The 12293-nt window shown below is 34.1% G+C and overlaps 1 protein-coding gene across 1 annotated transcript in view; it reads left to right on the forward strand.

The window, feature by feature from the left end:
• The window catches only part of LOC144970805 (ER membrane protein complex subunit 1-like), a 44098-nt gene that overhangs the window by 4704 nt on the left and 27101 nt on the right, over positions 1 to 12293 (forward strand). The window contains exons 2-9 of the mRNA XM_078910828.1: positions 6411 to 6550; positions 7587 to 7652; positions 7978 to 8080; positions 8933 to 8967; positions 9450 to 9540; positions 10865 to 11023; positions 11381 to 11486; positions 11843 to 11995. Coding sequence (XP_078766954.1) covers positions 6411 to 6550; positions 7587 to 7652; positions 7978 to 8080; positions 8933 to 8967; positions 9450 to 9540; positions 10865 to 11023; positions 11381 to 11486; positions 11843 to 11995 — 853 coding nt within the window. The remainder of the gene's footprint in view (positions 1 to 6410; positions 6551 to 7586; positions 7653 to 7977; positions 8081 to 8932; positions 8968 to 9449; positions 9541 to 10864; positions 11024 to 11380; positions 11487 to 11842; positions 11996 to 12293) is intronic.

Genomic DNA, 12293 nt, shown 5'->3' on the forward strand with positions numbered 1-12293 from the left:
CCATCAAAATTTCAAAGCATAATCAATATGGAACAAGAGAATAGTCAAATTTTGTAAATTGATCAATTTCTGAAAAAAAAAAAACTTGTCTAGAAAGAAATGCTGTACAATATTTTTTAATTTTGGCTGAAATTGTGGTGCGGATCGACAGGAAAAAAATTAATTTTTAAAATTAAAAAAACTTCTAAATTTTAATTTACCCCAAATGTTTCCATCATGATGCAAAACACATCATAAAAAAGATTCTGAATAAATTTGAAAATAATCTAAAGGAAAATGACATATATGGTTCTTAGAAAATCAGAAAATGACACAAAACGGAAATTTGAGAAAACACTTATTTGACATAAGCTGATCCATAAAATTTTCAAAATAATGACCATCATAGGACAAGAAAACACGAAAATTGTGTAGATTGATCTGTCTAAAAAATGTATAAATGATTCGCTAACCCATTCCCTAAGAAAATAAATGCTGAAAAATTTAAACACTGGTGTGGTCAAATATGATTTATATCTTACGAATTCATCACTGTAATCACAAAAACTAATATGATATGACCGCACTACCCTCGTGTTTTTATTTTTTTAAATGCTGCTTGTGAGATAAGTTTCTAATCAATTTGAACTACAAAATCAAATCTATTTGAGACAAAAAAAACCCAGGTAAATGGCGAAAATAGATTTAGCTCCAAATCAAACGCAATTTGCTTTCGCAAACTCCCAGAAAATTTTTTTTCTTTCGCCTCAATACAGGAAAATTCAACACCACTTGTTTGCAACCGGTTTGTCTGAAGTTCCACAAAGATGGTTGATCTTGCTCTGGTTTGAAAAATGAAAATAGAAAAGAGGCATTTTGTTAGCAATTTTTGGAAAGGCCTATATAATCAAAATCATTGTCATAAATTGAATTTGTCAAAGACATACCAATTTTTTTTTAAATGGCCATCATTCTCACCATCACCAACACAGTTGAAATTTCATTGGCTTTACCATACAGGTCAAAAATCTTGACAACAAACTATCATTTAGATTAACGAGCATTTAAACTCGAGCATGCAAATCTCGAAATCACGGAAATCTCAAACTTGGTACAATTCCCAGTTTTAATCCCTTTATTTCGTTCATATAGTGGACACTCCCTTGCGATCTGTTGAATTTTTTCCCCCACTAATTGATTGTGTTGAACTGACAGAGAAAAGGAAATTGCAGTCTCACTATCGACTCTCTACAGAGTTCATAATAATGGGGAGTTATCATTATAATTATAATTCGAATTTTATCAAGACCACCCACATTTACCTCCCTCAAATCCTGTGTAAAATACTCAAATTGGAAAGCTCAAAAACACAGAAATCTCGAACAAACAGGCATGGTCCCGACTTGTTCGAAATTCCCATGCTCGAGCGTACTGTATTGATCACCAATAACAGAGATGCCAACCTAGCCTTTTGAAAACCCATATTTTCAAGACCAAAAACCTGTATTTACTGCGCCGTGCAGAAATTGATATCAACGCGAAAAGGTCGAATCGGACTTCGTTAACTCGTACTCGAAAAAGGGCAGTGAATTACTCAATAGAGCAGTAAAGTTAGGTGCCCCAAACGTAAACAATAACAAGTTGCTAGTGATTTCCGTTAGAGACCGGAATAATTTACGCACAATATAGGTCTCCCAATTTTGTAGTTTGAGTTGTAGGCAATACACTTTCAGTATTGAAAATGTTTACATAAAATCTAACAGTTGCAGAAATAATAATATAAGGCTAAATTATTATGAAAATCAGGCTCCGAATAATTCTCGTTTTGTTCACACCAGCGCAATAATTTGCTCTGGTCTAAAAATAGATAGACTGTAACTTTTGATAAATTTTAGAAAATTTTACCTTTTGTTCCATAAAATATCCATATCTAGACATTATTTGATGCATGATCGAGTATTTATGAATATGTGTTTCTTTTGCCACCTAACAGCCAAATTTTAAAGGTTATTTTTTTTTCTATTATTTACATTGGAACGTGAGCTGTCAAGACAGGAACATGTGGTTTGCCACGTGCTTCTCGACCTTTGTTTACGTATGGGGCACCTAACTTTACTGCTCTATAGTTATATAGCAGTAGGCTGGACAAGATTCGCAAAATTCAGTATCGATAATGAAAGCTCTTCTGCATGAAAACACTTTTCATGTTGTGATCGTAATTTCGTGGATTTTTCACTTCAACCAAATCCCGTATTTTTCATGATAAAACGGTATGCCCGTACTTCGGAAGAAAAACCGTACAGAACACGGGAAACCTGTACTGGTTGGCATCTCTGCAATAAAAATGTAAGGCGCTATATGAAGATTTCAAAACATTACTAACCAGTTTCAAAAAGTGCATGCAGATACTCTGCTCTGCTGGCACAGATGATGGTTTGCTAATTAATAAGATTGCCACAACACATCTTGAGCCAGCTATCTTTCTTGATTGTCAGGACACCAGTACCGTCAACTGGACTCTTTCATGTTAGCTGTCAATGAAAAAAAAAAAAAAATTAAATTCACTGCAGTGAAAATGGCACATACCAATGTCATTGTTTAAGTTAATAATAATAATAATAATAATAATAATAATAATAATAATAATAATGATAAATAAATAAATAAATAAATAAATAAATAAATAAATAAATTTGTTAAAAAAGTAATGGTTAAAATGATATCGTTTTTCATTACAGTACTGTATATCTTATATCATTGTCATTATCATCATCATGAGGCATCTCAATTTCACTCCAAAGTTCTAAAAATTGTGTCACCGCTTCCACTGCTGCCTGCTGCTGAAAACTGCCCAGTTGTTACAGTTAATTTACAATTACTATTACAATGCACACAGTTACACAGTATTAAGTAAAATCAACTAAAGATTAATCCATAAAGATCACATTGGAATGCAGAACACATGGCACACGTGACAGTCGGCAAGGCGTGTTGTTATTACAATACAATTACATTCTCATTCATTCATTCATCTATCTCCTCATACTCATCATATCGCGATCGGCATTGCTCTAGAACTGTCCTGAGTCCGAGCCTTGTTAAAAATAAAAACAAAAAAGAAAAGTCAAGTTCTTACCTCTACAGAATCCTGACGAATAAAAACGGTATCAGTCTCAGTCTGCAATTGGTTAACTGCATTTTTGCAATTGTTGATAAGATGAAAAAGTGCTTGGAAATCAAGAGTCACAATCATTGACAATCGAACAAAACAATCATGGCGCCACGGTCGACCGGATGTGACCTTTGACACGACCGGGGGTCACAAGACCCTAGGATAAACCCGGCGGAGAATAAGAAAAAAGGGTTATTTTCCGCCCGGCGGAAAATACTCACTCCCTTTTATTATACGCCAGTGGAACCGACAATTAGCTCCTACTTTAAGTTAGCCACCACCAATTTAAAAGAAATTAAAAAAAAAATTTAATATAGAAAGAAACTTAACGTCTACCGTCAAAAGCAGTTAAGATTTTAAAATGCATTTGTTTTCTATTAAAAAAACATTCGGAACTAGACAATCTTTGATGAATTTCAAAAGTTGATGTTTTAAATTATTTCGTAATTTTCATTCCTTGCGAAATCTTCAATGTCAATCATCATTCAATGGATGACCAATTTTTTAACAAGTTTCTTTAGAAAACGATTGCGGAAGAAGTGTCACTAGATATGCAATCTGGTGCATGATATGTGCAGCAAAAATTGGTGCACAAAATTTGTTCCGTAGCGGGTGCGAGACCCTCTCTCACTCTTTTTGTTTTGTTTTTTTCTTTATTTTGATGCCTCTCTTTCCTTCCATCTCTTTTTTAAAAAATTTTTTGGGAGTGCCTTGTACACCGTAACCGGGCACCTAGCCTCAGGATCTACGTATGCGTTAACTGGTTTACAGTTGCAATACAAGCAATGGATGGACCTTGCTGTCTTGAACACTCGCCCGTGTGCGCGTTTGTGTATGTGTTTGTGTTATTTTTAAAAATCAATACAATTTTACCCATTAAAGGCGAGATTCAATCTTACACTAGCCTAACACTAGATCATAGTCTTAATGTTATCATTAAAAGACAAGCTATGCGATTATAGCTTAATTGAAGCCTGACTCGAAATACTCTTACTGCTCTCTTGGTGGAAACGATTTATTCTGCATTAGCAATCTGGAGAAGAAAAAAAAATTGTGACTGTTAAGAGGTGAAAATTGCACGAAGCATACGCCATGAAGCACCTCTATAACACTCCTTTGATCTATGTCATTCCCCATTTCCCCTACCCCCTCCCTTTCTGTCTTGTCATAGTGTCATCCCTTCCCCTTCCCATCTCATGGTAAACCAAAAGCTTTCTGCTCAGTTTGCAAATACATGTAGGATTTATTTTCTCACTAGGCTAGGATTAAAAACCAAGACGGGTAAATGGGTGTCTTATGCCAAACTATAGATTCTCTTTTTGGACAATATAGTCATCCATGTGACAGCCCAGCTACTTACGTTCTGCCTATAACACACAAAAAGTGAGATTGTGGGGGTGGGAACGAAAGAAACAAGGTCAAAAGTTACCATGCACTAGAGCTGTATCAGGAATTGGTTTCTAAGGTTCTTGCAAATACCAAGTTTTTATGGAAAGGTCTTTCAAACTCCAAGACGTTCGGTTTTGTTTTGCTATCTTGGCACAAACAAAACCAAAGATGTCTTGATTTGTGACCTAGATCTATCCTTTGGTGTGTGCAAGCCATGCGGGTAAGTGCAGCGAGAGCTTGCCGGTCAGAAAAAAGAAAAAGAAACAGCGTAGCCGCATTTGAAAAATATAATAATAAAAACCCCAACAACTTAACCTTTCAAAGGCAAATTTCAGTCTTACTTGGACCTAAAAGAAAATCTTACCGTTTCCATGAAAAGACAAACAACAGTAATGCAATTTAAAAACTTGAGCTTTTATATAGCGCAATATCCACTAAACATGCTTAATGTGTTTTTTCTTGAAACCCGAATCGTAATATTCTTACTTCTCTTATGGTGGAGAGGGTTTTTTCTGCATTAAAAAATAATGTAAATGGAAACTATTATTTCAAAACAGAAAATCAGTGTTACTGGCAAGGGGTTAATTGCACTAGTCTCCCACCGCCCAGCACCATGTGACACTCCCATCTCATTTGCTAACCATAATAATGTAAATAGCAATCAGCAATAATAAGCTGTAAAAAAAAAGAAATAGGGGGGGGGGGGGGGCAGAGCAAACTATTATCTGAAAACAAAAAATCAGCCTCGCTGTTAAGGATTTTAAAAAGGTTTAAAAGCCCCTGCACGGCAGGCACCCATGACACTCCCATGCACTATGTCATCAAGCGACCAATTGTCTCTTTCATCTTCCTCCATACCCCCTCCCCCCATTCCTTATCCCTCCAATCTCACAGTGGTGGTGGTGGAGGAGGGGGGTGGGGATAAAATGCCCTTTTATTGAATCAACTTGTCTGCTATGGAACCAGTCCTCTCTAAAATGTACACATTGTTTTAACCTATTATTCAATATATTGTCAGTTTTGTGCTGAGAGTTTATTCTGAAATATATTGACTCTTGATTCCATCAGTGGAGTGATTTTAAAAATAATTGAACATTTATCCAATTTACAAGGCAAGTCTCAACTCACAAAAAATATAAATAAACACAAAGAGGGGAGGTACTACCAGTTCTATACAAGTGTCTTGACCAATTTTTCAACTCCGATGTTTTATATCAGTTCTGCTTTTATAACTCAGTAAAAGTGAACATGTCTGCAGAAAATCAGAAAAACAATGGACAGTGGCTAAGCTGTAACAAGTAAACACAAGGGGTCTCGTCAGTAAAATTGTGCAGTTGTCGAGTTGATTGCATAAATTGCTCTTCTGGATTTTTAAAAATGGTTTTTGGTTTTAACATGATACATTTTCAAAAGTATGAATATTACAATTCTAAGTCCGAAAAGAAAAAAAGAATGGTAACTAGAATTTTTCAAATTTCACAATAATGGTTTTAACGGAACTTGTTTGATCATTTTATCTGTTGCCTGTTGCTCTGTTGACTGGTGAAATACAATGAAATAAGTTCATCACTTTCTTTACTTTCATGTATGTGAGCTAGGCAACTCTAAAGTGAAACAAAAAATGGTTATAGTTATACAGACATGTACATTCTTGAATATGAATTAGCTTGGTCACAATTCAATACAAAAATTACAATTTGTTGAAGGACTTTCATGGTATTTTGACTTTTGCTTTTTTTTCTTTTTTTTTTAAACTGAAAGCTACAATAAGTTTCAAATTGGCAGGTTTGCATTGGTATCATTTAGTTTGGAAAATTAACTACTTGTTTTTAGCTTGGCACTTTGACGTTATATTTATTATATCTTTCAGGAAACAAGATTATGTTGGAAAAGTGAAAGATTTTTATTGGGAACAATCCAGTTCATCAGCATCTGTCACAGGAAAACGTGTTTTGGTAGCATCTGAGAAAAATGTCATCGCATCTATAAATGCTCATGACGGAAGCATTGGTAAGATTTGGGTCAACTGGTATAAAATTTAATTTGCAGCTGGATTACTCAATCTGGAAATCTATTCAAGCTGTAAACATTATTGTGGGGGGGGGGGGTAGCTGGTAGCTCAGTTGGTAGAGCACTTGCTTCACACACAAAGGGACCGAGATCAATCCCAGGTGCAGTCCAGATTTTTTCACTGTACACTTAGATTGGGGAGCTGGGTTTGTTAGATCTGATAGAAAGTACTTTGCGATAGACTAGTGTCCTATCCAAAGTATAGCAAACAATGGCTTATACCGTTTCGTGCTATAGAAACAGGGATGATGAACATGGGCCTCATGGCTCTGAGGACTACTTTTTAAAACATGTGTTTATAAAATAGCACACTGTGTAAGTGAGGCTGTGACTAATGCACACTGTGTAAGTGAGGCTGTGATTAATGGTCATAGAGGTGACAATTGGCAAAAACATTCTGCATTCTTTAATGGTAATGTGTAAGTGAGGCTGTGACTAATGCACACTGTGTAAGTGAGGCTGTGATTAATGGTCATAGAGGTGACAATTGGCAAAAACATTCTGCATTCTTTAATGGTAATATTGAATGGGGTTATTTTTTTTTTCAGATCATGATAAAAAATTTCTTTATAAACTGATTATAATTGTGGATTGTACCGTTTTCACCAAACATTGTACTGTAATCTTAAGAAGCGAATTATCTTCAAATATTAAGTCTTTATTATTGTGAAAAATGATGTCCAGATAACTTTTGGAAAACCTTCATATTTGAAGGGATTGCCCACTTGTCCTTTTTACCGACCAATTTTTGTTTTCTCTGTTGCATTGTGTTTGTGTGTTATGATTGTTTTTTGTTTTTTGTTGGTTTTTTTTGTTTTTGTTTTTGGGGGGGGGGAGTTCATTTCTTTTTGTTTTCTTTTTTCTTTTTGTTTGTTGTTTTCTTAAAAAAGGTATTTGCAATCCTTTTAGATCATATCAACAACTATTCATTTATTTATCAGTCTTTCCTTATCTACTTTGATCAATTTATGTTAAGGCTGGAGACGGATATTTGAACCAGATCAAAGAGGACACATTGATGCTTTCATCCATCATGATAGTGGTAAGTTTAATTCCATCTTTCTTAAGAACGCAGTCAGACAAGTGGCATCATTTGATTCTGTTGTGTAATAATAATGATGATTTGCAACACCAGCCAAAAGAAAATTACAATAATATAATCTTGATAATATGATATAGTTGTAACTTTCATGTCAGTTGGTTACATCTCAAGTCAAAAGTCAGATATTGACTATTCTCTTGAGATGTGTATTTAAAATTTTGTAAAGATTATTAAATTGTGTGTTCTCATCAAAATCAATCAGTGTCTTATAATTGTTTAATTTTGCCTTTAAAAGCTAAAATATTTCATCATTTCGTTTGATCAGCTCTTGTCAGCATTCATGCCGGCGGTCAATTCATCAGGAGCTGGCAGGTGGCATCAGGAAGTTTGTTGTGGGAGAAATCATTAACCAATGAAAATAATGGAAAGTAAGTATTTGTCCTTTTTGTCTTAACCGACTGATTCTAGTAACTTAAAGACCTCTTGTTTTCTTTCTTTCTGACCTTGTCCTCATAACCCCTCTCTCTTCCCTTTTTGAGTGATGATGATCTTCCGCAGAATTCCGGGATTTCGGGAATTTCTCAGATTTTGCCATGTCAAACATTTTTCTCTAAACCACAAAATCACCATTATGTGTCTTATGCACAAGAAGAGGGTTATGGTCTTATTTCATATTTTGACACCTGTGCTCATTTTGTGAAATTTGATGACAGTCTCGTTTTTTGGACGTCAGGCCAGACAGGGTGGTGCCAGATGTCAATTGACACAGAAGACCAATGGTGTTCTTTAATTAGTTGATGGTTGAAAGGGAAGGGGAGTTATAAATGGGTCTAGATTTTTTATTCTCTGTGTTGTAGGCCTAGATGCCTATTGGCTTTTTAATTTCTCTCTCTCTCTCTCTCTCTCTCTCTCTCTCTCTCTCTCTCTCTCTCTCTCTCTCTCTCTCTCTCTCTCTCTCTCTCTCTCTTTCTCTCTCTCTCTCTCTCTCTCTCTCTCTCTCTCTTTCTTTCTCTCTCTCTCTCACCTTCTGGCCTTTTGTTTTGGTCAAAAGTTTATCATAATCTCTTGGTGTAGCGAGCGATTTGAATAATAAATTTATTTTAAAATTGTATTGTGGAAAGAATTCATTAAAGAAATTAACTTATATATAAGATCTGAAGTCTCAGTATTTGAAAGCTATAAAAATTCACATTTCGGGATTTTCTGTATATTTCTTATTTTGATTATGTTCAGTTTGAAAAGAGTTACCCAAACTTTTTTTTTTTTATAATTCAATCAAGGGCATCTGGATTATTTGTCTTACAGAACAGCAAAGGTAAGTTGTGAAGCAGATTAATGGATTTCTTGATCGTATCTCTTAAAATGAAAATCAAGCTTGTGGCTGCCATATATTTTTCCTCTCTATATTGTTACTTTCCTCTACAAGTATGTTAGTCTTTTTTTTACTTTCCTCTTTATCATATTGAAATATAACTTTATTTGGTTTTTGCAAGATAATGTTTAAAATGTAACTTTTTTAAAAGAAATAATTCTTGAAATTGTCTGTAATCCTGACACAAATGATGCCTAAAATGAATTCCAAGCTCTTAATTGAAAGTCCTTTTAATTTGTTTTTTTTTTTTCATAATTATGGTTATTACTAATACCGGAAAGATTATTTACTCAATGGAAAATGTGTAGGACAATTTTTTTTTACAAACACGACTTTTATGTCATAAACACAACTGTTTAATGATAACACAATTATTCATGTACTGTTACAGATTTTTCCAAACCATTTGCATTTTATTTCCTCAGCGGATCGTATCATTGTGGCCACACCCACCACTGTCAGTTGTCTACGTGTTCAAGATGGAGGCTCTGAGTGGAAGGCTGACCTACCAAGCTCGTAAGTGATGAATATCTCATTAGATCGTGAAAGTTACATGTATGGATTTTGCTATTTTTTCTGCACTCCAGATCTTTTTCTTCTTTTTTTCTTCAGCTTTTCTATTCTACAAATTGCTCGACCCATTAAACCAACTTTGCTGATTTTAGTTGGCAAATCTGTTGGTCTATATAACAATAAGCTGTACACAGCTGGGGTTGATTTATTACTATTGAATATAACTAACGCATTGCAAGTGAAATAGAAGGAATATATTATCAATTTTAATATATATTCCAAATTGGAGGAAGTTGGGCACAAATATAAAAAAAAACGATAGGCAGACATGTCAACTGGAAAATCTATAAATTGCGGGTGGTTGGATGGGAGCATCACCCTTGAATCATATACCTATGATGTTCGCATGGGTGTACGATCCGATAGTGATGTCGTTTCTTCTTCTTCTCTTTACTAGCCTATCGTGCTTCTTTGGTTTGTGATTGTGATTGTGTAATGACTTAGAGATGCCCATGAAGTTCTGAAATTGGAGGCAAATTTTGGTATTTCAACTAATTTTTCGTAACAGTAGGCAGGTCTGGATAGGGAATATAATAGTATAAACTTCAAAATGGTAATAATAAAAAGGATGTAAAATCAACTATGCACATATATCAAAGTGAGAAGGGGGTGTAGAATCAGCTTATATGTACTTGTATGGAGTTAAGATGTGACATCAGCTTTTACTTGTGTGACAAAGATATTAACGAAAAGGTGAGAATAGAAATGTGTTCAAACAATGGTCGTTTCAAATGTAAACCCTTTGTCAGCAAAACAATCAATGAAGAGATTGTAAAAACATATCAGCTTTTCCTCATGTGTCACAATGTCGTGTTTGCATAGCATCAACAGTAGCATCTATTTTCCCTTATTACCTTTCATTTGATAAATGAGGGTCCTTTATGTTTAGTGAATGAACAATTAGATTGTTAAAATTTCTTGTTGAGATTTATCAAATTGTTTTAACCTTTATTTTCTGGGTTAACATTTTTTTTTGTACCCTTTTTAAAATTTTTTTTCAGTGCTTACAACATGAACATTTTATAATATTTATTGAGTTGACTTTTATTGTGCTCTAAGTAAACCTTAATTATAACACAATGAAGTTGTTTACTTAATATAATTATGATGACGAAAATTACTGTTATTATTTTGTTTGTTTGGGTTTTTTTGGGGGGTGGAGGGTTTGTTTGTTCATTTAAAAAAATTTTTTTTTTTTTAAATCTTAAAGAAAACTGATTTGTTTAGTATAAAATTAGTTATCGTTAAAATGATATTTATTTTTCAGTGAGTCAGTAGATCATTGGTACATCCAGGAACACAGCGATGGTTTCAACTTATTGGGAATCTTCCCTGGTCAAAGAGTCACCATCGTCCCCATCAGTCGGGATGGGAAGTTGAAACAACACCGTAATGTACCCGCACCTTGGCTACAAGTCAATACAAGGTCTGAGTGTAGTGCATTCGGGATGATAACAGAATTTCTTACTGATATTGATAAAATATATTCCACATGCTTTTAATTTTAGGAAACGTGAAAGAAGATTTAAACATTTGAAAAAAATAATGAATAAAACCACAATTGGGGATTCTATATTATATAGATTATGTCTATATCCTGTTTGGCCTTTTCTTGCCTCTCTCCTATAATGAAATGTTTTACTATTTGAGATCGATCAATTAATTAATAATACGTATCATAGGCATTCTTCTGCATCTCATAAAATATTTCCTCATTTAATATAATTGCCTTTATTTGATTATCTAGAACCATTTTGTTTTGGGTTTTTATAATTTCCAACAGATGTACAATGATCGATGGGAAGAACTTTGTGTGCTATGCCTCTGGGAATCTCCATCTTTTATCTTTGGACAGCAGCAACAATGTGTTCATTCCCACTGATCTTCAGGTAATTTTTCTCTAGTGATGATTTTTTTTTTTCTTGACAAATTCAATATTAATTAAACTTATATTAATTTAATTTAGATTAGTAAGAGCCTAGAAAATTCCAAGATCATAGGGCTTTTTTTAATTTACTGTTCCCCATCAAGCAATTGTTGGAAAGATCAGTCTTTTTTATATTTAAAACAAATTATAATTTGTCTTTAGATTTTATCAAAACCAGTCAGTTTCTTTGTTTGCTTTTCTTCTTGATGTTCATTTTTAATCTTGAGCAACAGTGTTTGTTTTTGTTTTTTTAAAGAAATAGATTTGGATATTTTTTGCTTGATGAAATGCTCATCTTTTTTCTTTTCTCCAATCCAGAGCCTTGGACTGGTGACATCAGAGTTGTCTCAAATTGAATCAGTTGTGCCAGAGCTTGGATCCACCATCCTGTTTAGATTGACGTCTAACCAGCTTGTACTCTTGTCTCTTACCACACAGTTGTCGTTCAGTGTCACCCGCAAACTGGATAAGGTATTTATTGCCTTCATAATTTAGCTTGATTTTTTAGTACTGTTTTATATGATAATGATGCACTGAGCATATCTGTTGTCCTAGAGAAAAGACCATATGTGCCAAGATATTACAGATGTCATGGTCTTTTTTTCTTAAGATGTAATATACTTATGAATGTATGGTTTTATTTCACTTCACAAGATTTACTTTTTCCTTACGATCACTTAAGATATTGGATGACACATGCAGTCTTTTGCATGCTTATACCTGTACAATATTTTTGAAAGAGATGATTCAGTTTGACACTTGAGTGTTA

This window comes from Berghia stephanieae, chromosome 4 (genome assembly GCF_034508935.2).
Source record: "Berghia stephanieae isolate SIO BIC M18660-M18661 chromosome 4, UCSD_Bste_1.3, whole genome shotgun sequence".
Lineage (NCBI taxonomy): Eukaryota > Metazoa > Mollusca > Gastropoda > Nudibranchia > Aeolidiidae > Berghia > Berghia stephanieae.